General features: G+C 35.1%; 1 protein-coding gene across 1 annotated transcript in view; it reads right to left on the bottom strand.

Moving 5' to 3' along the window:
- EYS (eyes shut homolog) overlaps window positions 1-24,258 on the bottom strand; it is a 706,806-nt gene that overhangs the window by 247,019 nt on the left and 435,529 nt on the right. The window contains exons 31-32 of the mRNA XM_015621104.2: window positions 10,652-10,842; window positions 8,782-8,873 (exon numbers count right to left, since the gene is read on the bottom strand). Of these exons, the coding sequence (XP_015476590.1) occupies window positions 8,782-8,873; window positions 10,652-10,842 (283 nt within the window). The remainder of the gene's footprint in view (window positions 1-8,781; window positions 8,874-10,651; window positions 10,843-24,258) is intronic.

The raw sequence follows: 24,258 nt of genomic DNA, 5'->3' as shown, positions 1-24,258 counted from the left end.
CTTGCTAACTAGGAGTTACGGTGTACAGAATTCACACAGCACTGTCTGAGTAAACAAGACTGCTATACTGCTTGTCCTGTTCTCTGCATATCCTGCTTTATTCAGTAGAGAAAAGGATCGCTTGCATCATCTTTCAAATACTCATGCTACCTCATATCTGCTACAGCATGATGACTTTAATAAAAAATTATGCCCTCAGGTTTCTGGATGCAATGTGCATGCCTAACAGCATTCTCCCAATACAGAACTGGCTAATTATTTTCATTTCTCCATTTTCTGGACATGTCTCAAATAACAGAGTGGTGAAAGGATACCTATCAGACTAAAAGATCTTTGAGGTGAGAGTGAACTACACCTCTTACATGTCTGCACTCTGGCTCAGTCCTGAGCATCACCTCAATACCTGCGACACAGTGTTAGCAGGGTGAGAAGGAAATCTTTACCCACCTTTTGTTTCCAGTTTTTTACTGAAGTACTGGCTGGGGTTTGTCAGACGGCATGATCTCTATATATAAAATGCCCACCAATGCTGTGGGTTTAGGAAGAGGTGACCACAGTAAAGTGTACCTTAGGAAAATATTTAATAGAAGGGTTTGATTTAGCAGAAGTCTATGTTTTTCATAGATTTCAAACAAAATATTGATCTTTTAAGACATAGAAAAGGTCAAACTAGTGGTCCCTTGGTGGTCAAATAAATGTTCTCTTCTGGCCTGAAACTCTAAGTCCAAGAAATTTCAGAAATTTTAACTTAGATAAAAATGGTAGCTTATGTTACCTTATGCTGCTGTGTCCAAATCATGTCATATGTTCATCCACAGAGAGAAAAATAAGTTCTATAAAATATTTTTTAAAACCTACCCTGTATTTTTTCCACTAAGATTCCTTTGTGATAGCTAATATATTTACTCCTTATTGATATGCACATATTGTATAAAATATAGATACCACACGTGAAAACCTGAGTTCTTAAAATCATTTTGATTACAAAATCAAAGACCACAGTACATTTAAGTGTATAAAAGGAAATACTAGATTATGTGTATTATATATATTAGGTCTGCTTTCCTAAAACCAAAATCCATTCAGAATTACAATACTATTACATTCCATTACTTTCAATAAGGAAAAAAATATTTAAAATGTATTTAAAAAGACAATTGATAATGTTACTACTTTGTTTTAAAAAATAGCAATTTGAGTTATTCAGGTAAAAAAAAAAAGTTTTGAATGTTCTGTGTAATTAACAATGTGTACAATAGAGTTAAGAACTGTTGTATAGATCACATGGGATAGAAAAGGATTTAAGTATTCTTAAACAGAGAACCAGCTAAAGACATGTCCTGAGGAAAAGCCTCCAGCAAATACATAAATTGTTGAGACAATATCTCTAACAAATATGGCATTTGGTGACATGCAGCAGTCAGTAAAAGAGGCAAGTTGTTTCTTTGCTTTTTGCAATAAATATAGTCAAAGAAAGGCAATTTATTTTAAGGAAAAAAACCCCAAATAATATCTGAATCTAGAATTAAAAAGATACTTCAAAGAACAGTAAGACCATTAATTGTGGTACAATAGTTCTATTATTGAAGTTTAAGAAGTTTTTAAAAAAAAATAATTCAGCCTAACTGGTATTTTAAAAATATCTAAGATTAATAGAATATGACTGCAGTGATACACTGTACTTGAAATTTATTTCTGGTATTTGTGCACAAAAATGATTGTCAGCTACATGAATCTATGCTTATTCACAAAGGAAACTGGGTAAATATAAATTCACAGATGGTCTATCTCTTTCCTTAATAGTTGTTCGGCAGCAGATATAATAAGTGCATTCTCCTATTCAACCTATCTATGAATCAGTTTTCTTATCTGTGTTTTTTATTGAGATGCTGTTATTGCTCTCTAGCATCTACAGAATCATTATTTCCATAGTACTCTTAAGTCATTAAAAAGGGAGAATTATCATAGAATAATACAATAATTAAGGCTGGAAAAACCTTTAAGATCACATAATCAAACCATTAACCTAATATTGCAAAGTTCATCACTGAACTACCTCCCTAAGTGCCACCTCTAAATTTTTAAAAAATACCTCCATTGATGTTGACAACCACTTTTTTGGGCAGCTTTTTCCAATACTGTGAATAATTTTTCCTAATATCCAACCTAAACCTTCCCTGGTGCAATTTGAGGCCATTTCCTCTCATTACTTGGGAGAAAGGACTGACCACCAGCTGGCTACAACGTCCTTTCAGATAGTTATAGAGAGAAACATGGTCTCCCCTGAACCTCCTTTTCTTCCAGCTAAACAACCCCAGCTCCCAAATAGAAAGATAAGTTAAAATACATTTAAATTTAAATTTACAAGTTAAAGTAAAAATTAAAATTAGTCACAGGAGGGAATATTATTGGCTTGGTTCCTCCTTTACTTATCTGTGAAAGGATTAAAATCAAATGAACTCTCTCTAAAAGTACTGTGCACATTAGCAGAATGAACCGGAAAACAAATGTATTCTGACTAGCAAGATTTCAAAACTTTTCCATTTAGTGTTTTTTGATTCTTATTTGGCTTCAATTTCACAGTTCATAAATCAGAATCTCCTTTGATTCTGTTGTTCAACCCAGCATTACCATTTCTGTGGTACTGTCATGCTCTGCTAGCGGGCAGTAATAGTGTCACCATGTAACAGAAATCTTCAGCCCCCAGAAATTAATTGTCCACTTTTTGAGCTACTTGTGACAATAGTCAATCTATGTTTTTTCATTTTTCCAATCTATCTTTTTCTTCCAGAAGTATTTCATAATACCCTTTTAGGAGATATTGTTCATTTTTCCTGCCCATCTGTGTGATAGCTACCATATGTATTTGATGCTAAATATCTTTGCCCAAAATCCCAAACCAAATTTTAAAAAGAATCCTTCTAATTTTCTTCATACTTCATGATCAACTCATTCCATTTTTCACTTTACAAATCCAGGTCTTGACATCAGTATCAATATTTCCAATGATTTAATTATTTTCATTCCATATTAAATGAAAATGCCTGTATTTCTAAACTATATTCTCAAACCAGTTTGTTTTCAGTGACTAAGCATCTCTGCAATGTATATTGGACATCAAGCAGCAGATATAACTTACTTAGGACTTAACATACAGTGAAATTAAGAAAATACAAATGTAATTTTATTACCAGTGTTAGTACATCATAAATAAATTGGACTAAGTATAATAACCTGTACTTTTTCCAAGTAAGGTCCACTGATCTGGGAAAACTTTCAGACCATATAAAAATTAGAAATTATTAGATAATTCAGCACGTGTATTTCATTCACCCCTAGTTTTACACTATGCACTTTAGGAGGGACTAAAATAAAAGACCAACACAGCTGTGGCCAAGAAAGCCACGTGTTTGTGAGGACCCTATCAGTGGCCAGTTTAGAGCAACTTCATAAATATTTTGTGTTGGTAACAAATATAAAACAGGACCTTGCTGGGTCCAAGTACTTAACTTCTTGCAGCTGATGCAAGTCCATTGACAGCTTTCTTGGGAGAGGCAAAGAAAATTAAAAGATCCTGAAGGTATTTTATACCAAGAATATATTTCTTACTGCGTTTTATAAATATTGAATACAGTTCTCTAACTAAACAGCAGCAATTGGTTATAATATCTTTTGACTTACACTGGTTTTTGAGGATATGGACCATTAAGCATGTTTTCATTAAGTAGAGTATCTGACATTTACATGGTACATGAAACAACAGATGAATTTCTTCACCCATATGCTGTTATGCTAAAAATAAAGGTCAAAGTCCTGCACCTTTCTGATAAAAAAATAGGGATTTACAATAAAAGTGAAATAAAAAGAACCAAAGACAAACAAAACAGAGAAGCATCTAGGTAGGATTTGCTACCCACTTTATCTATCATATTCTTATCTTACCTGCCTAAAAGCCCAAGGGAAAATATGAGGTTTGTAGCATGTTGTGAAGGATAATAAATACAGCATACTTTGCAGCATATGGATTATCTCAGACCCTCATAAGAAGCTGTCAAAACCAAGCAATCTAAAAGCTCCTGAGTGAGCATATGTTGTATTATGGCATGATTAGAAATATATTTCTCTGACTAAAGGAATCAGTAAACTTTTACATCTCAAAAGCAAGACAATCAATTATCAAAAGTCCTATAGGTAAATAGTGCAAAGCAAAAATTACAAACAATAGGTGTTAAAGGAGAGGGATAAAACACTCTTTGAAAAGCAATTGCCAGATTTTGCGATCAGTTTCTGATGGAACACCTACACCAGATTTTAATCCTAATGATATCAGATAATGAAAAAAAAATTCCATGGACAGACTCATATTAAAGAATGAAGTTGAATTTATGACATCTACTGCATAATCAATTTGTAAGTGGAGAAATTTGCTAAAGCAATTGACACTAAATTAAGACTAATTAAGACTATTAATTAAATATTAAGGCAATTGAGACTAAAATTAAAATAAAAATAATTTTCATATAACTGAGTAAACTATTTTTATGAGTACTGAAATGTAGGGTATTGGGCTAAGAAAAGGCAAATTTCTAATATCACTGTTGCAGTTTGGTTTGTTTCTGAAATACATATTATTTTATGAACTTGTTCTGAATGACAGAGATTGAAGAAGAAAAATCTTAAAGCAGTTAATGGAGGCAGTTTATAAAGGCTGGAATGAGGAGGTTGTGATAGAATATCCCCTGCATTGACAATAAGAAAATTGTATCTTCACTACAAAATGAAACATGTAAACCTTCCAATGCTCGAGTCTAACATTTCCTTCCCTTCATAATATCCTGCAGTAACCCAATCCCTATGCGATATTGCCCGTATCCATTTTTCACTGTAGCTCACTCACTTCCCTGGTAACATTCTTAAGAAAACCAAAACAATAGTCAGAAATGTGAGTGAAACAGCTACAATGAAATTTCATTAACAGACTTAGTACACAACTACAGTAGTTTATGAAATGAACTCTCATGAGTTCATGAAATGGAACTCTCAGGCACTGCTATGAGGCAAACCTTGGCAACAAGTTGGTTTTAGCAGCCAATAATACAAATTAGACTAATCTGATGCAAAAAGTTATATCCTAACCCAAATCATCCAAGATATGCCAGATTTTGAAGCAAATACAGTTCTTATATTGTACCAAAATGTATTAAATTTTTATTACAGTGTTTGTAGTCACAGTATCCCATCATAATGAAAAATGTACTTCAGCAATGCTGCTACTTTTCCTTCAGCATGAATATCATGGTGAACCATGAGAACTGGATAAAGGACATTGTCTGACAGTCATATGCATATTTATTTGCAAATATTAGATGGTGTGACATTTCTTTTATTCACACAAGGAATTATTTCTGTGGTATAAAGGAAGCAGTAAAATCTCCTGTAAGCAGAAAAGGAAGCTACTATCACTATCTAATTTTCACTGTACTTAAACTTGTATTAAACAGCACTCATTATTTTTAAGTCTATTTCCATTTAATATGATTTTGTAGACAGAGCATGCTCTTTGAAGATGGCTTATCTTCAGTAGCTGAAATGCATTGCTTTTCCTGAAGTGAAAAGACAAAATCCTTTCTATCACAGGAGTACATCAAAAGAGCTCCAAACAATTAGGATAATATTAAATAAAAAAATAATTACCATTTTATTTATTTTTTTAATTGTTATTGTCCCCAATGTCTCTTCATAATGTTTAACACATGCACAACAAAGAAAAACCTGTGTGCCTATACACTGTGTTACAATATGCAGTATCTCCTGCATTCCAATTTAACTTCATTGGTTTCCCAGATACCATTGTTAAAAATTTATTTACCTCACTGAAAATCATTTCTGAGAAGATTAAATGTTTGCAAGCCTCTAGAAAGCTGCTGAAAAAGTTACAGTAATTTTTCATGAAAGTTACTTTATTATGCCGTATTACACTGCAGTTGATTAAATTAAATAGTAAATTTATAAAACAATTAACACATATTTCAAGACTGATTCTATCAAACAACTGTCAAAAATATATATTAAATTGTCATTAAAGGAAAAAAAAACATATATATATATACAGGATATATACTTCATAATTAACTAAAGCACATGTGAAAATGTATGAGATGACAGTGAGAAGCAACTCCAAATCTTTCTGACATATAACATCTACATCACTAAGATTTTGAATTTTAGAATCATAGAATCACAGAATTGTTTAGGTTGGAAAAGATATTTAAGACCATCAACTGTTAAACCAGCACTGCCAAGCTAAACCATAACCTTAACTGCCATGTCTATAGGATTTTTAAATATCTCCAGTGATGGTGATTCAGCCACTTCCCTGTGCAGCCTCTTCCAGTGTTTTACAATCCTTTCTGTGAAGATTTTTTTTCAAATATCCAACCTAAATCTCCCCCAGTTCAACTTGAGTCCATTTCCTCTTGTCTGATTTCTTGTTATTTGAGGGGAGACTGACCCCACCTCACTATAGCCAACTTCAGGGAGTTGTAGGGAGCTATAAGGTCTCACTGCAGCCTCTTTTTCTCCCAGCTAAATGGCCCCAGATCCCTCAGACACTTCTCATAAGACTCACATAATTGGCCTTGATCCATTGATTTTGTCTGCACAGATCCCTCTGCAGAGTTTTCTTGCCCTTCAGTGAATCAACACTCTCACACTACTTGGTGTCATCTGCAGAATGCCATCTTAAAATAATGCTCAGAACTACTTCCAATCTTCTAAAGTGATTACAATGTTTTATTATTCATTGCTCTGTAACTAGCCTGAATCCCAAAAATGGTATGCATGCCTTCTTTTTCAGCAGGAAAAACAAGATTGGCCCATTTCCTGAGCTGTCCTGAAAAAAATTCCTGCAAATGAAATAAAGTTTCTTTTTAGACTGTAAAGGATAAGCAAAATATAGAGAATAGGTTGGTTTTCTTTTGTCATGGGCTATTGTCATGGGCTGATTTAGAGACTCATGTTAATTTCTGCTTGCTGGAGTAGGGGGAACATACAGAGAATAAGTGTATTAGCATCATGGTAATTAGTGGATCTCTGAGGCATGGCAATGACATGGCAGTTTGAACACTTCAGTGTCAGGCAAAAGGCTGTTTTTGTAAAGACGTCCACATTACTGAGGGTTCAGGTATTCATACTTCGGCTATCTTCAGGATCTTAAATCTTGCTTAAAATGAACAACAAAGGAATAACAATTGAATCCTAATGGATTTAAATTATCTAAGTAACTAGAAATTTTATGTCTCCACTCTTCTCCTTTCTGTGTCACTTGGGATTTGTCATTGGGATCCTCTCTTAGCTGTCTTTAATGGGCTTGCAGAGTACCTGAGTGTTTAGTCTCTTTTCATATAGAACCTGCTTAATGATTTTAACATCTTTATATCTCTTCTCTAAAAACTGTCTTCCAATTTGCTTTCTCTATTTTGATATGGAGAGGGAGTCATAACCAGGAGACAAACAGAATTATGTTTATTATTAGTTTTTAGAAAATCTCACTTTTATCAGTGTCATAGAGACACTGTGCTCTATTTCTTCTGGTCACAGAGAAGCTTACACTTGCTTTTTAGCTTCCATTAGCTTGGCTTGGTTTATGGTGTTCCTTTTTGGGTGATAAGCACAGCTGCAGCGGATTACTGACTTTTTCTCCTTTCATTAATTTGTGAATGTTACTTAGTGGTCCAGACCAGGAGTGTGGTTTAACTTGCTGGAAAAATTATGATAGTGATGGAAACTGAAATGCAGTATCAGACTGGTTCTCCACACTGAGTACTGACTGCCACATCTGAGGCAGCAAGGTACAGTGTAATCGATAAACACTCCACTCTACTTCCCATGGAAGGAAAGGGGGACAGTGCTGTCCCGCAAAAGTTCATTTAACAATTCTTGGACAGATATAGCTATAAAAGGTCTATTCTAATAAAAAGTTTTTGTTCCTTCTACACTCCTCCACAAACTTTTAAAAGACTAACTTACTCCTGAGACAAGCAGACAGCTAGCTTGCTTTCTTCTTGCTGGACAAGATGACAGGACCTATTTTAAGCTACCTAATAGGAACTTGGCACTCAGAGAGTGCACTAGGTGCCTTACTTTCCTATAAAGCAAACACAAAGCTTCCACTTCAAAGGCTGTGGATTCTGTGAGCACAGGTATTAGATATATCTATGTACAAAGACTATGGAAAGCTTCCTACCTACCTCATTTTCCTCATTTTATTTTCATTTTATTCTCATTCAGTTGCAAGTGTTGTTACTTTTACAGGAATAATATACCCTATTATGAATTGCAAGTCAGTGACAGCAATGAAAGTCATGGTGCTGCTTCTGCCAATCTATTTATTTTCCAAGATTTTTCTATAAGTCACGCTCTCATTGTTGGAAATTCAACTATTTCCAGGACTGAGTAGCTTGGAGCTACTGCACAACATCTTCCCTGGCTGAATGTTTGTGTTTTCTACAGTAAATTATTCCAATGAGAATCAATTTATTTCCACTAAGCACATCAGGGATGTGATGAGCACTGTCCAACTGTAGTTATAAACATTCTTTCCAAGGATGTGTTGTGGCCCAGACTGCCATAACATGATTTTACTGTAAATCTAATCTGTAAAACTGTTCAGGTATCATAGTTAATGAGATATAATATCTGTGGAATTTACTAACAGTAATTTCTATGATCAATCTCTATGATCTTTGAAACAATGATAAAAACAAACAACAGTAAACTTACCTAATTTGCACACTATACCAGTGTCCATCGTTCACCCTAGCTGTGGTAGTGATGTTTTTGACTTCTGCTGCTTCATCACATAAATACTGGTACTACAGAGTGGGAAAAGGTTTTAATTACGTTATTTCTAATAATTAAACAGTTTCAAGCATAGACAGTGTAATTTCAAAATAACTAATGGTTTCAAAAACCTGAAGATATCATGTGTATCAAGGAAAGTTAATGTCTCATTAAAAGTTCTGAATAAGGAAGCCTATCATACCAGAAACATACAAGAATACATATATGCTTCCTAACCTGAATGAAAATGCTTTAATCTTTGTGTGTTGTACAATCAGACATTATGGGTCATATTTGCAAAGAAGTTGACCATCTGCAATCCATCTGAAATTAACACTGCCCACTGGTGAATTTTACTTACCATTTTATGGCTTCCTTACAGTTCCAAACACGTAATGTAGCATGCAGGCTTGAGCATTTTGGAGCACCATTTAATTTCCTATACTAATGTGAACAAGCACTTGATTTCATGGTTTGTCTACTTGTAATTGTAGCTTGATTGTGAGCTTAGAACCATTTGTTCATTGGGCCTTAAATCTACATTTAATTGACCAGCTTTGTGAATGACTAAGTGAATTCAATTAGTTTTAACATGGCACACTGGGATCTCTGAATAGATTTGTGTCAATTAAAGTACTTTCATATTTTATGATGCTTATGATATGTTAGAAAAATATTTTTCTGCATCATTACTTTACCATGAATACAAGTAAGATGAACTTAAATCCATCAGCATTTTCTAAACCTTGGATAAATTACTGCCCATGACTAATCTCATTTTTTTTTCTGGACAAAGATAGTCACAATATAATAAAAGATAAAAAAATCACAACATAACAAAATAAAGTAAGAGGTAAATTCTCCTTTTCTGTTTATCTTCAGTTTATATATCTGTTTAAACATGAAGGCAAATAGAATACAAAAGTGCTGTTTCTAACAGACATTTCACAGTTCTTACAAAATAATATAATTACAGGTACTTTGGGAAAATTTTAGCAGGAAAATGGGAGATAAGTTATGAGAAAAGTAGCTTTTCTTTTCATATCTTTTTATAGCCTATTTAGCATCTGCCTCCCTCTTCATAAAGCTCTGGCTTTATCTCTTCCTCAGAAAAGGTGGAATAACTTGTTGAATGTAAAGATATCCCATGATACACACTTTACTCTTTAAAGTTTATAAACAAATATATTCCTAGTCAATCTGTCCACAAAAGCTAAAGAAATGTATGGTATTTTTTTTCTCCTGATCCTATGGAACTGTGATTTAAATAATAGATGAAGTGAAAGATTTGTACTTAGAGATACATGGTAAAAAAAGACACACAACAAAGGAATAACAATTGAATCCTAATGGATTTAAATTATCTAAGTAACTAGAAATTTTATGTCTCCACTCTTCTCCTTTCTGTGTCATATTCCCCAATATGGTAATTTTTTCTATGACAATTCACTAAATTCCTATGCCTGTCACAAACGCTCCCTATGACAATTTTAATGAAGTTCAGCATGAGGGAGTTCAGTTAGTTTAGGTATAAAATACAATAATTTAGTTCGTACCACATGTAAAGACAAAGCCTACATTTTCTGTTTTTGTGTTTTAATGCGTACTCCTGTGAGTCATGTTGATCAGATTAGCCAAGAATTGGCCTTAACAGACAGCAAGTTATTTTCCTTAAAATACTGAAGAAGTCAAGAATCTCAGTAGTTTTATTTCCTATCTTCTACAGCAAGAAAAGGAAAAATATAATAACATTTTTACAGATTCTAACTTTTATTTACTTTTCCTTCATTGGGAGATTTTGGTGCCTTACCTGCAAAGTACCATTATTGATGACAAGCCGAATTAAAAAACGTGTTATTGTTTCTGGCTTCTGTTCAATATTTAGGAGAAGTCCATGAGGATTATATGTCTTAAATTCCAGGTGGATGAAATTTTGCATATTCAACTGTAAGCCTTGAAATTCCAGGTAAGAGTCACCATAGTAGTGAGCATAACTAGAATCTGTGAATAGAATTTTGAGACATGTAAGGATATAAAGACATTTTTCTTCTTCAGACACTCAATTTCTTATTATGGTAGTGGTAGCAAAGATACAGGATAATTTTGTACATTCTTCAAGGATTCAGATATGAACCTGAAAAATGATATTAGTGTTCTTATGTCAAAGGTTAACATTGAGAGTTTATAAAACTAGACATAAAGGTTTTGGTCAAATTATATTAAGCAAGCATATAGATCAATCCCTGAAAGACTAGGCTACAATGATGAAAGATGTGGTACATATCTAGCAGCTTTGGCTCAACATTTTTTCCAAGTTAGGTCTTTTCATCAAACCTAGATGCAGGAATGAATGGGTTTGAAGTCTTTGCAGAAACTATGTAGTATGGAAAGGAAGGGAGACATTCTACAACCTAATAACCTAATTATGAAGTTGGCATCTTAATAATCTATCAATTACTTTGTGGTGCTAGGGTGAAAGCTTAACATTTCCTTTGGGTCTACATTCACCTTGTCTGATTCATCTAAAAAACTCGAAACATTCAGCATCCAGTGCAATACCTGGCAAGGGCAGATGCAGCTCTTATTTAAAGAGAAAAGCAATGGGTTTTAAGCCCATCAGATGACATGAATACTCTTAAAAGGGACTTATTTGTATTTTTTATTTTTTCCTGTCCCCTTCTTTCTTCTCATATTTCCTTCCTTCCTTCCTTCCTTCCTGCCTTCCTTCCTGCCTTCCTCCCTTTTCTCTCCTTAGCACTTATTGCTCACTTTCCCTCATTGCTCCCCTTCTTTTTTTTTCCTTGCCATCCTTTATTTCCCTTTCATTTACTGTGTTATACAAAGGAAAAGACATGCACATAGATACCTATTCATAGCTGCATTCCTGCACTTCATTTTTTTTTACTTGCCAGTATTTAAACCGAGATCGCTACATTTGTCTGCTCGAAAAGACTTAAAAATATGTGTCCTCTTCCATACATGTAACATGAGAAGTTAAGTATTTTGATTTTTGTACAGGCTCACAGCATACAATTATTTGTTTGATCAGCTTCATGAGACTGATAAAAATGTAAAAAACTATTAACAATCCACCCATCTCATGAAAAATGTTGGTGCAACAATATGAACCTGCATACAATACACAACACATAAGTGACTTATTCCATTTCACTTTGTTCAAATTTCACTCAATCATCTCTATAGTGGTCTACTTTATCTTTGAAGGTTACCAATCTCTTTTTATTTTCCAAAATAGGTAAAATTTTAATCTGTTGTGACAACAACTCTAATAGCAAATAGCTCACTAGATATGCTTAAATTCTGAACAAAAATGATACTGGGATTAAAAAAAAGTTGATGTTGAACTTCTGTGTATCACTGTACAAGTATGATTATTTTTATCCTTTCACAACTTTGCATAAACCTATTTACAAAGTCAGAGTCACTGTGGTCAAATTGCAAACAAAGCTCTTAAGAAATTCTCAGTACTATTTAAGAATCATCAACATATGCGTACATACAACATGCAGTAAAATACACCAAAAATTTCAATTTCTATTACCAATCAATAACCAGTGTTGCAATAAAAGAGATTTTACAGTTTTAAAGGTATCTAAGTATTAAAACCTTTTTTGAACTATAAGCCTGTAGGTGTAAATTTCAAATAAATTAATCTAAAAAAATTACACAGAAAGCTTTTTGCATATTTTAGACAGGACAATTTCTCAAAGAAAATGCTTCAGAGAATTATTGCCAGTCCTTAACTCGTTTGTAGTCCTTTAGAGCTAGCCACTGAGCTCTAAATCTTTCTCTCATTCTGTTTGCCCTGAATTGCCCCTGAATAAGTTTTGCTTATCCCAAAGAACCACTCAGTTATCCCCACACTCCTGAAAGTCTGATATCTAACCACCATTTTTTCTTGATTCATTTAGGAGATCAGCTTGGCTAAAAGACAGCAAAGTTGCACACAACATCCCTTTCCTGCAGTCCTAAATCCTTCTACTACCTTCCCAGTATTTTGGAGTTGGGTTGTTTTTATTGTTGGCTGGTTTTCTTTCCCACATTGTTCAGTGTATAATACAGTTGACATGTGAGAACAGGTCAGAACTATGTCAACTCTTCAGAGATTTGCTAATACAAGGCATTTGAGACCCTAGATCTCTCAGAAGAGTAAAATCTGTAATCGTGAAAACAAAAAAAGGTAGGCACGGGAACAGTTTATTCATTATTCCTGAAACTATAATTTAACTCTGATAACTGAGGCCGGACTGAATTATCTACTAAAATTCAAGGAAGACCAAACCAGCACAGGCTTGTGGCATCTATCTTTAGCTTTCTGTATGTAATTGTAGCAAGCGCACAGAGCACTGTGGACAAAACTTACTGCTTTATTCTGACCGACATCCATTTATTTTTATCTTCAAATGGCAACAAGTGATGATGCCTTGCAAGACAATACACTCCACTAGTCCACAGATTTGAGGCCAGTTTGGCTTCTTCTGGGAAATACATTCAAGCTTCTAAACAGAAAACTTTTTAAACAAACCATCTGTAGTAAAATGGCTGCAATTGCTCTGTGTCCACAAATATGGAAAGAGTTAATTAGAGAAAGCACTGAAGAATATTTAGCAGGCTCCAAGTTTCTGTAAAACCCATAAAAACATGCTACTTTAATAACAAATAGGCTACATATCTTCCCACAACAACTATTAACAAAAAACCCTGGTGTGGTTTTACCTATTAAGATTGTCACATTGTTTGTAACAGTACACTATTTCCTTCTATAGTACATAAGCTTTGCTTATAATCCTTCTACTGTACTTAGACACAGTTTTTTCATTTGACCTCTGGAGTTGGCTTCCTAGACTGCTTTTTGTCCTAACGGAGAAGACTCATCCCCCAAGCCTTTAGAAGAAAAAAAAAGAAAAATTGAAACTGTATCTTATCTTTCCCTAAGAACGCCTAACACTTGCTTTCCTAAGAAACAGACAAGCCCTTTGGCTTATAAAATCCTCTCAGCTTTAGCTGGCTCCCCTGCGTACATCCAGCTCTCCCTGTGCTTGTGTTTACTAGACTTCATATTAATGTCTGAACGTTAAAAGGTTTGAGATTCAGCTGAAATAGTGAGCAGATACACAGGCAGGTCTGAAACCCAGCTGACAGACAAGCTTCATTAACTCTTGCCACTCTCTACTGGTTTTCTCCATTCCAGTGAGCTGCATCAGCTCATCAGCTTCAGCATGGAGGCCGGCAAACGTAAAAATTTTTGAGAGCTACACAATTGGAAGTCTTGGTTTTTAAAGGCAGGCAGAAAGATAATAAAAACTTTTAATATGTTCACGAGCATCCACTCCTGGCGACTGAGCTTTTGTCTCCATGTATTTCTGTGTCTGATGCATCCCCTGCAGTTTACATGGACTTGGGCACAAAGGGGATTATAATAATGCTCTTCTTCTTTCTTCTGCTATTTTTTTTGTTATGGTATACCTTGGAACAAAATCCTCCTATTCAACCTACTGGTTTTCTCTTTTTCATGGACATATATTTCACATCTTTTGTTATTCTTTTAATTAGAACTACCTTACAACACTCAAATAGAGGGCATTGTTGCCTATGGAAAGGACCTGTAATGAAAAATCACTTATTTTCTGTTTGAAAATTTTATTTATTTTTATTAAGAAGAATATACTATTTTTTAATAGTATAAACCTGTGGTTATAAAAAACACTTATATTTGTCTAAAACTGGATAATGAGAGAAGAAAAAAGATTAGTAAATCAAAGCAAAGAAGTCAGAGCAAGGACTGTTTCACAGGGCTGTATGCAGGCCCCTCAAGCCCAACAGCTGACTTCCAATGGATGTCCATGTTCCAGGTTTACACCCACAGCATGCAAGAAGCAGTGCTTCCCCTGGGACAGCTTGTCAGCTTCCTCCATAAAAACTGCCTTGGCTTCCTCAGCCAGGGCGTGCTCATGGCCCACCACACTGGGCATCCAGCCCTGCTAGCACCTGCTGTGAGCCTGGCTGGCAGGACCCAGCTCCCTGCCCCTCCAATGGCCACACCAGTGGCTGTGCCATTGGCTGCCCTGCACTGCACAGTACCCTCACATTCCTCACTGCAGATACCTCTCTGGGCTGGGCTGGCTCCGAGGGTGTCCTGAAGAACCTTGTTTGCCTTCAGCAATGCCCTGAGCAGCCATGTGTCTGCTGGTCCATCACAAGTTTCCAGCCTCTCCTGTCTCAACAGCACACCCATCCCTACCTGCTGGGACGTGGCCTCTGGCCATGCCTACTCCCTTTCTGTGTCTGCCTCAGTTTCTTGCCCACACATGTTCATGCAAAATTCTGCCTCATGGTGGCAGCTTCCTCACCAGACAACAAAGAGCTGAGTGGCATAATGACCAGAAGTCCCACGTAAAGGAAGGGCCCAGGAAAACTAACGTGTATGGAAGACAGAGCACAAGGCACACACAGGTCTTGACCTTACATCCTCTTGGAATTTCTTTCAGGTGAACACCAATGGAATCAGAAGCGGTAGCTATATTTGTTCTTTTCTATATCTCTTCTCTCTTTCTTCTTATTCCGTCTCAAAATTTGAGTAACTAAAAGTCAGAGTTGAGTTGAAGTTTGCTAAGTAGAATGGGCTTAGAATTTGCTAAATTAATGCTTTGTGAAATGCTTTATGTTGACTTAATATTGCTCAAACATTAAAAACTTACCAGATTTTCTGAAGCTGGACAGTAAAGTTCTTGTTTGCCCTCTTGAGAATATCTTGTCAGTGTTTCTCCCTTGCTTCTAACTCAAGTTGCAGAAAATAACATTAAATCCTTTTAAAAGACTCATTGAGCAAGCTCTGGGGTATTACACCAATCCAACCTGATGTCCTCAGAGGCTTGTCTGTCAGCTTGGCTGTCTGTCAGAGCAAGGATCTGGCATTCTACACATCACAGCAGGCTTGCCCAGCTCACAGATGGTTAATCTTTGTTACTCTTCCCTATGGGCACCAACAGCACTGCAAGAGCAGCCCAATGCACCAAGAGTGACTGCAGAGCTCTCCGTGTGGGAGGAAGGCATGGGGGGCCTTCAACCATCAAGCAGGAAGTCTTACAATGAGGTTATTGAGCCTTCAGTCAGGCTCTCTGTACTCATTAATGGCAGAAGGATAAGATAAAACTTTCTTAAATTGAAACAGGTATATTACCACAGTAAAAACATACTTGCTGTCCTAACTACAAAGAATTAATCTCCCTATTGTTTTTTTTTTTGTTTGTTTGTTTTTTTTCTAGTATTTCACAGAATTTAAAAGCAGGGTTAATGGATAATATTAGTCATATGATTTTTTTTCTTTTATTACCAATTTTAGAAATTTCTGTTTCAGGTGGCCTATGCATGTAGGAGTGGGGTTTGTTGTTTTTCACTCTCAATGTGCTGAAAGTACCTCAGCTTTCATTTTCCCTACATTTGTTTTCTCTCAAAAAATCTAATTTCTTTGAAGTTTCATATTTAATGAGTCACTTTAATCACTCTCTTTTGCATTCTAAAGTAAGGTGAATCTTTCCAGCAAGTCCTGAAAAACAGCCACAGCAAAATAATATAATCTGTGAGTTTTACTCTTTACTCCCTTCAATACAATAACGTACTTCATATTTGTAATCACCATTTAAAAGGATTTAATTTCTTTTCAAATGAGTCTCATTTACTTCCATACATTTCATTTAGTCTTTTCCTCTGAAACACCTTAAAGGCAGAGCAGAACAATGTTCTCCAACCATTATTTCTATCTACAGTTGCAAAGCTATTTCACTGCGATGTGCTTCACCTTTGGTTCCACATAACAAACCCACAATTACAGTGAATCCATGTTTTATGCTGTCACAGAAGTCTGTGCTGCATGACTAGCAGGGAATTATAGTTATGTTTTTCTCTCAAAGTTGAAATGTTCTTTAATGTGGCGTGTTAGACAACAATAAAATGTGGTTAACATCCAGAACAGTTGCCAGTGTAGCCCACAAGTATCTTTCAAGCAAAGAAAAACAACAGTTATGAATAAATGCCCTTTATTGTTGCTTTTTCATGCTTACACAGAGACTGGACTAGCCTTCGAAATTCTTCTGAAAGAAAAATATTACTGTTTTAGAGCTCCCATTACTTCACAAAATCCTCACTTCTAGCCTAAACATACTCATACACACATGCACAAACACATTCATAGAAATCATGTGCCTCAAAGGTATGCAACATCAGACCCTAAATCCCAGGAAGCCCCTTCTATTTTCCCGAAGTATTGCATATCTTTTGTTTCTTCGCACATGCTTCAGTCATGTCTGTTGATCCAAGTTTTGATTCTTAACTTCTACATGTCCAACAGCCAGTCTGCAATGCTTTTGAGTGAGGTCTGTACTCACCTTCCCTACTTACTCCATGAAGGGAACAGTAGGCTGCATTTCTTTTAATTTTCATTTTTTCCCTCATTCTGTTCAAGAGTTTCAGTTGAAAACAGCAAGAAAATGATACATATAATATTTTCTTACAAAATTAAGTTTTCAGATTTTTTAGAAATAAAAATATTGACTGCAAAGAACTGAGAATATCCTCCTTCAACTCAGGAAAAAGGGAGATAGTCTTCTAGCAGTAACCCATTTAAATTATAGGAGCCACCTGGAATGCAATTAGTGCAGGAAATTGTTTTATTATGGTCAGAAAATTATTAATAGTTTCTAAAGCAGGATTCTGTTTCCTGCTGAAGTGTAGATTTTAAATTCAAATCTACTGCCTGTATCTATTAATTGCAGTAATAGCTTAGTGAGATTAACTGGTACTTGTGTGACTGCTGTCTGCCAGTCCCAGAAGGGATTTTTCACCATGTGGGCTAGCTCATCGATATACAGATAATGGAAAGAAGTGTTATTTCATGGCAGTCAGAAGTGAATAGAAGAGATTCTCTCACTGAAGGCATAGAACATACATATATATGTAAAAATCAGGAAAAAAACATCAGCAGTGTGTGGTTCTGCTTCAGCTAAAGTCTGTGGTTTTTTCCTTTTTAAATGTACTATATGAGACACAGAGAGGATCAAGTAGTATTACAGCAGAAATCAGGAGTAGCTCTTACCTTGGGGATAATTTGGCTTGCTCCCAGCAGAACTTCACAAGCCTTGCTAAAATCTTTCCCCCCTACTGCCCTTTCTTACAAAGCCCTAGCAGCTGGCACAAAGCCAGCACCAAGCCCTGTGCCACTGCTTAAATTTTGATAACCCCCATAGCTAGAAAGCATTAGAGCTACCACTGGGAGAAAAGCAGTTCTATCCAAAGGAAACCAAGATTTTTCCCATTTATTCATAAACCAGCATGCTGCTTTTCAGTCACTTACAACTAGACTTTGAACAAACAGAACTGAACTATTTTTGGCATATAATAACTATTTTAAAGATTACAGCAATATTAATGGTCAAAGCAAGAAGAGACTATAATGTGAATTTAAGGTATCTTTTACAGTACTATAGGCTGCTCCAAAAGGAATTATCTTCCCATTATTCAAAATTAAAAAAATTGATGCAAATAGCAAGAGAATCAAGATCTTGCAATGTATTGCGAGAAATACACACTTAAAGCAGAAGTTTTTAAGCTGAAAGTACCAAAAAAAGTGTTAGTAATGATCCTTTACCCCCAATACCCAGTCCATAATATAAGTGAGATAATTCTCTGACTGGAAAACAAACAAAAAACCCATTGTGAAATCTAGAAAAAAACGGTCTTTCTATCTGGCCAAATCCATGGTAGAAGGGATAGATTTTTTGTAATTAGTTTCGTGGCTTTCTGTTTTCCTATTGCAGTCAAAAAATCACCATTAAGAAGGTGCATGGACTATCCAACCATGGGTATTGTTCTAAAGTGATTCATACAATATTGTCTATTCTGTGCATTTAGTTGAGGATGTATGCATGGTATCTAGCAGGAGTATAATAGAAATTTCTGTGAATAATTAGCTCTTGTTCCAGATCCAAATATTCAGATATCCAACATTTCAATTTAGAAATTCAGCTTGAATTTGCTTTAGATTATGCAGTTATGGAGGAAGTGAAATTCAGGTGATTTACTGACAAGTATTTTCAGGAGTGTCTTTCTTGATGCTGAAGGTTATTATATAAATTCTTGTGAAGGCCTTAGATTCAAGTCATGCTTATCATGAAAACCACTTCTGTCAGTCACTGATGAAAAACTGTAGCAAGATGGCAATGTAAGGCTTGTCAACTAGCTATCTTGCTCCTCATAATTTATAGTAATTACTTGAACCTATTAACTGTGCACATTCCCCACTAATTTGCCAGCTAAGTTTTAACTGTTCTGCATTTGTGAGTAAGCATTGTTGTATTTACCACAGTTGTGATTTTGCATAAGCTCATAACTGGCTTGTGAATTGTAGTTAAATTGGTCAAATGCACATTTCTCTCTTCCATATGCATTGTTTTGGTCACACCTATGTAGGACGTCTCTCAGGGTGGTGGCAAATGGGCAGGTTAATATCAGCTGCAGAATCTGTCTTCATCTTATACATATGAAGCCTGAAAACATTCCCAAAGGAAGTCATACCTTCAGATATGAACAGAATTCACAGTATTATCATATCAAGCTGTCTCTTACAAACTGGGATGACACTTATGACCCTGACAGCAAAGCCACGGTACTCTTAAATAACACTTCATTCAGTCCTTCTGGTGAAGTTGCAACTCTTTTGACTAATATCTTACATATAGTGAGTACTGTGTTCAGTATTTCTGTATCCCCCTGCTTGCCTTTCCCCCAATGAGACAGTGCAAATATGCAGCTGTCCTACAAAAGAAATACTAAAGCCTCAGTTAAGAGTCTGGTGAGCACTATTTCTGTTTCCTTCATCTTAAATCATGTATTAGAAGCATGCAAGCTTCTAATGCATTCTTTCCTTAATCTAATGCATTCTTACTCTAATGCACTGTTTTCTTACTTAACTCTTTCTAATGAAGACCTCCATGCAATCAAAGCATCAATGAAAAAACACTCAGTGAATGTTAAATACATGAATCATTCATGGTATTAACTTCTTCAGTGATGTCCAATAAAGAAGGCAAAAGATAGATGCATACAACATGTCATTTTCTATTTCACTTTCTGAATCCCAGTGGTCTAGGAAATGCTAACATGTATGAGAGCTGTGGAAATAAATGTTGCCATGAATATTAAAGAATACAAGTAAGTGAATCATTAATAGCACACCACAGCAATATTGCAACACATAAAAATCAGTGAATATTTTGAAGATCAGACAAAAATCTTTGATTAAAAATAGGGATAGAAAATTTCATAGATATAATTTCTGACACATAACCTTATAGAGAAATCCTGAACTCAAAACTTAAAATAGATGGTTCATAAATTATAGATATAATATAAATTTGTATGTGATTTAGCCCCTTGCAACATACACATGCAAAATTCTTATTTGGTATCCTTTTAATATGGGAACTGACATTTCAAAGGATGAGAAAGGTTTAGAATAATAGTTCTGCTTAGGTAATTTATTTCAAGATATGCATTTGAAGTAATTTATATGCTGAAAAATTCAACCTTACATTTGGTTTCCTAATGTAAGCACCGTAGAATGATTTCCCCTGTGTGAAAGAACTTACTGTGCAAAAGAAGACCTTCACACAAATTTTCTATAGCACAGATTATGAAGAGATTCATGAAGAGAAAATTAAAGTGTGCAGACACGGAACATGTTCCAAAATAACTACATGTATGGAATTTGTTGGTGATAATGAAAAATGAGTAGCTTCTTGTTGCTTCAGAGCAAATAGATGGGTTTGTATAGTGATTGACTAGTATCTTTGGTGAAATGCAGATTGGACTCTGAAATAACTACATCACGGTTGTGATAGTGGCTTTCTAAATGAGAATTTATGGAAAGATCTCCACTTTTGATCCTAAGATCAAGTTTAACACAAAAATAACTGCAAACCTAACTGATTGGACATGGCTGTAAGCTAGATGACTTAAAAATGCTGCCTAGATAGCAATCAGGGCTGCAAAACAAATAAGTTACCCATACACCTTTATCTGTGATGGAAAAAAAAGAGCAAATAGGAAAAGATGCCTGTTATCAAGATTACACAGACAAGGTGACAAGAACAAGAATTTTGCTTCTGAAGAAACCCTGCAAAATATATAATATTCAACTGTGTAAAGAAGGCATATAGTACACATGAAATTTTCTTGTGTGCTCAAAAAACTAAGATTACAACATCAAAAGCTGGAAACGGATCAAGTTTAGAATACATTCAAAGGCACATATGAAGCAAGGAAAATGGTGGTAGAAAATAACAGGCTCCCCTCCCTCTGGGGTGTCAAATAGTTGACAAACTAGGAATATATTGTAATTCAGATAAGCAAGAAACAATGAAGAAAACACAGCAAAGGTACCTAGATAATAAATGAAAGAGGAGAAATCAGGAATGAATAGTAATGGAATCAGTCATTAAGATGAGTGGAATGTAAGTGTTAAGAGCTTCAGGATTAAGAGGAATATGGATGACATTTCTGAAACTGTGAAAACAAAAAGGCAGGATTGTGTGTGATCAGAACTCAGGTGGAAGCACATTCAAATATGTGTTTATACAGTCTGCAGAAGTTCTCGTCAGCTTTATGCTTATACTTGCACTGAAGTAAGATGAGGCAAGTAGGGGCAGATTTAAATTTCACGTCACACATACAAAACAGCAGTAGCTCTTCTTGCACTGATGGTGTGTTTTTGGCTTTTCTGTAATGAAGAGGAAACAAAAGGGATCTCCAGAAATTCTAAGAGATGAATGAGAGGCCAAGTATTTAAAAGCATCTTTTTCTGCAAAGTTTTCCAGATAATCTGCCCAGTACTATTGTTCAGATGGATGTAAACAAATATCTTATTCAGATTTAATTCAGAAAGGTGATAAAGTAATAGCCAGAATAGAAATTGCCATACTAATATTTATGCATGTTCTGGAATTACATTAAGTGCAATTGGTGCATCTTAGAATCAAGATGGAATTAAGAAGATGATTAAAGACAGTATCTACACTCTCAAAGGTGAAAATTAAAAGAAACCTCAATTCCTTTTTTGCAGTGAATATGATTACTTTTGGGTCCATAATAGAAAAAAAATCCAAAGCTTTCACAGAATCACAGGATGGGTTGGGTTGGAAGAGACCACACTGGATCATCTGGTCCAACCTCCTTGCTCAGGCAGGGTTATCCTAGAGCACATGGCCTCAGATCATGTCCAGATGGTTCTTGAATATCTCCAGCCATGGAGAAAGAAGTCATTCCTCATATTCAGGTGGAACTATCTGTGAATCAGTTTCTGCCCATTGCCTTTGCTTCTGTTGCTTGGCACCACTGAGAAGAGTGTGGAAACATCCTCTTGACACTCTCCCTTCAGATTCTCTTAGGCTTTAAAGAAGTTCACTCTCAGTTGTCTCTTCTCAAGGTGAAACAGGCCCAACTTCCTCAGTTTTACTCATACGAGACAGGCTCCAGCCTCCTAATCATCCTTGTAGCCTCTCTTTGTATCATATTTCAGCTCTTACCATAAGCAAAATGTCTTCTTTCTATAAACAGTCAATCTGCACATATTAGAAGTCTACAGTCATAGTTACTGCTGTGATGTAAATCATTCATTTCTGCTATTTATTCTACCTGGGAGATGCAACTTCATCTCCATTCAGTTTTTCTATACATATTTCCTTATAAAACACAAATTAATTTAAAATATTAAAAAGCACCTGTTTCTCTGCTTAGATTTAGCCCTGACTTTTACCAGAGGTATAGCAACACTCTACTGATGTCTTTGTTAATCAGAGTCATTGTGTTCCTCTGTTCTAGTATGTGGACTTAGACCACGTTGTCATCCTGTTCAGTCAATGGAGAGGAATTCCCATTTCACTCAAACCTGAGAAAACTTTCTAAAAGAACAGAAAGAAAATCACAAAGTTCCCATTACTAGAATATTCTAGATCTTATCTTGGTCGCTTTCATTGGGCAATGACCATGTCTATATGGAAAATGTCTTGCCCAGCAGAGAGCAGGAATTTTTGTTCAATTCTATAAATCACTGTGCCTGCAACAGCAACACCACTAAAATGGTGGTCTACTTTAGGAAGGTCCCCTTACTGTTGTGAGTGTGCAAGGTCCAGATCCCTATAACTTTGGGTCATATATTTTCTAATATGCTTTCATCCTTTAAAGATAAAAATTAGATAACAATGAATGGGTTACAGAATAATTGCTATTTAAAATTTATGTTTCCTAACTTTAATATAATTTTCTGATGATGACTGTTTATATTGTTGAAATTATATAAAGTAGGAGTAAATTCAGTATATTTTTGCATCTTGTGCATAGCACTAAAACCAGTCTGTATATTTATCTTTTAACAAATAAAAATATTTGTAAACAAGGTGAATGTAAAACACCAACTATTTTGCTTTAGACATCTCCAATATCCATGAAATGTAAACAATCAAGACAGAAGTATTTGAGGAAGGAAGGAAATATTTGAGGCACAAAATTACAATTTTTACAGGCGCTGGAAATAATCTAATTTCACAGTCAAGTCTTTGCAAAAATCTTCCTGTTGCTTTTCTGCTGTTTGGTCTTTGCATAATCTAGCAATATGCCAAGTGCTGCTATCAAAATGTATTTGTTGACTTTCTCAGAAATTTAAAATTCACTTCAGATAAGCCCATAGTTTACATAGTCTTTATAAAATACAATTTACGAAAAACAATATCATCCTCAATGCCTCCAAGAAAAGATTACACAGGAAAATCAAGCTACAAACACTGACTTATGCTTAAAATACCACATAGCAACAATCACTGAGAATTTGTTGACAAACACTGAATTCTGTTTTGATTAAAAAAATAAAAATCTGCAAAAATAGATTATTTTTGAGCTAGAGCACTTTATATTTAATTTCCTTTGAAAGTTTGATGGGAACTGACAGCAGATATCAATAACAATAGAAAAAAACCTTATTTACACCAAATAAAATTTGGAAAAAAATGCTTTTTATAAAATACACTTTATAAAAACAGGTGCATGTTCCGTGCACTCTTTGGAGGGGAACACATATTAATGATAATCAGAAAGACCCTGAAATACAAAAACTTTGCCCTGAAAATTGATATTAGCTTAGCACAGAGAAATTTAGAGTGTAATCTATTGTATGGTGCTACTATGTACTAGTAATACTACTAATAATACTAACAATACTAGTACATGATACTACTAATACAATGCTTTATTATTATTTATATCCCATTACTTAGGATGGTCTTTATAGTGTTGGAGAAATATTGATTCTAACTGGTGATGGCATTCACTGTGTCTTCATTAATTGGTTTG

The sequence above is a fragment of the Parus major genome, chromosome 3, assembly GCF_001522545.3.
Source record: "Parus major isolate Abel chromosome 3, Parus_major1.1, whole genome shotgun sequence".
Lineage (NCBI taxonomy): Eukaryota > Metazoa > Chordata > Aves > Passeriformes > Paridae > Parus > Parus major.
This window is presented reverse-complemented; position numbering and strand designations above follow the sequence as displayed.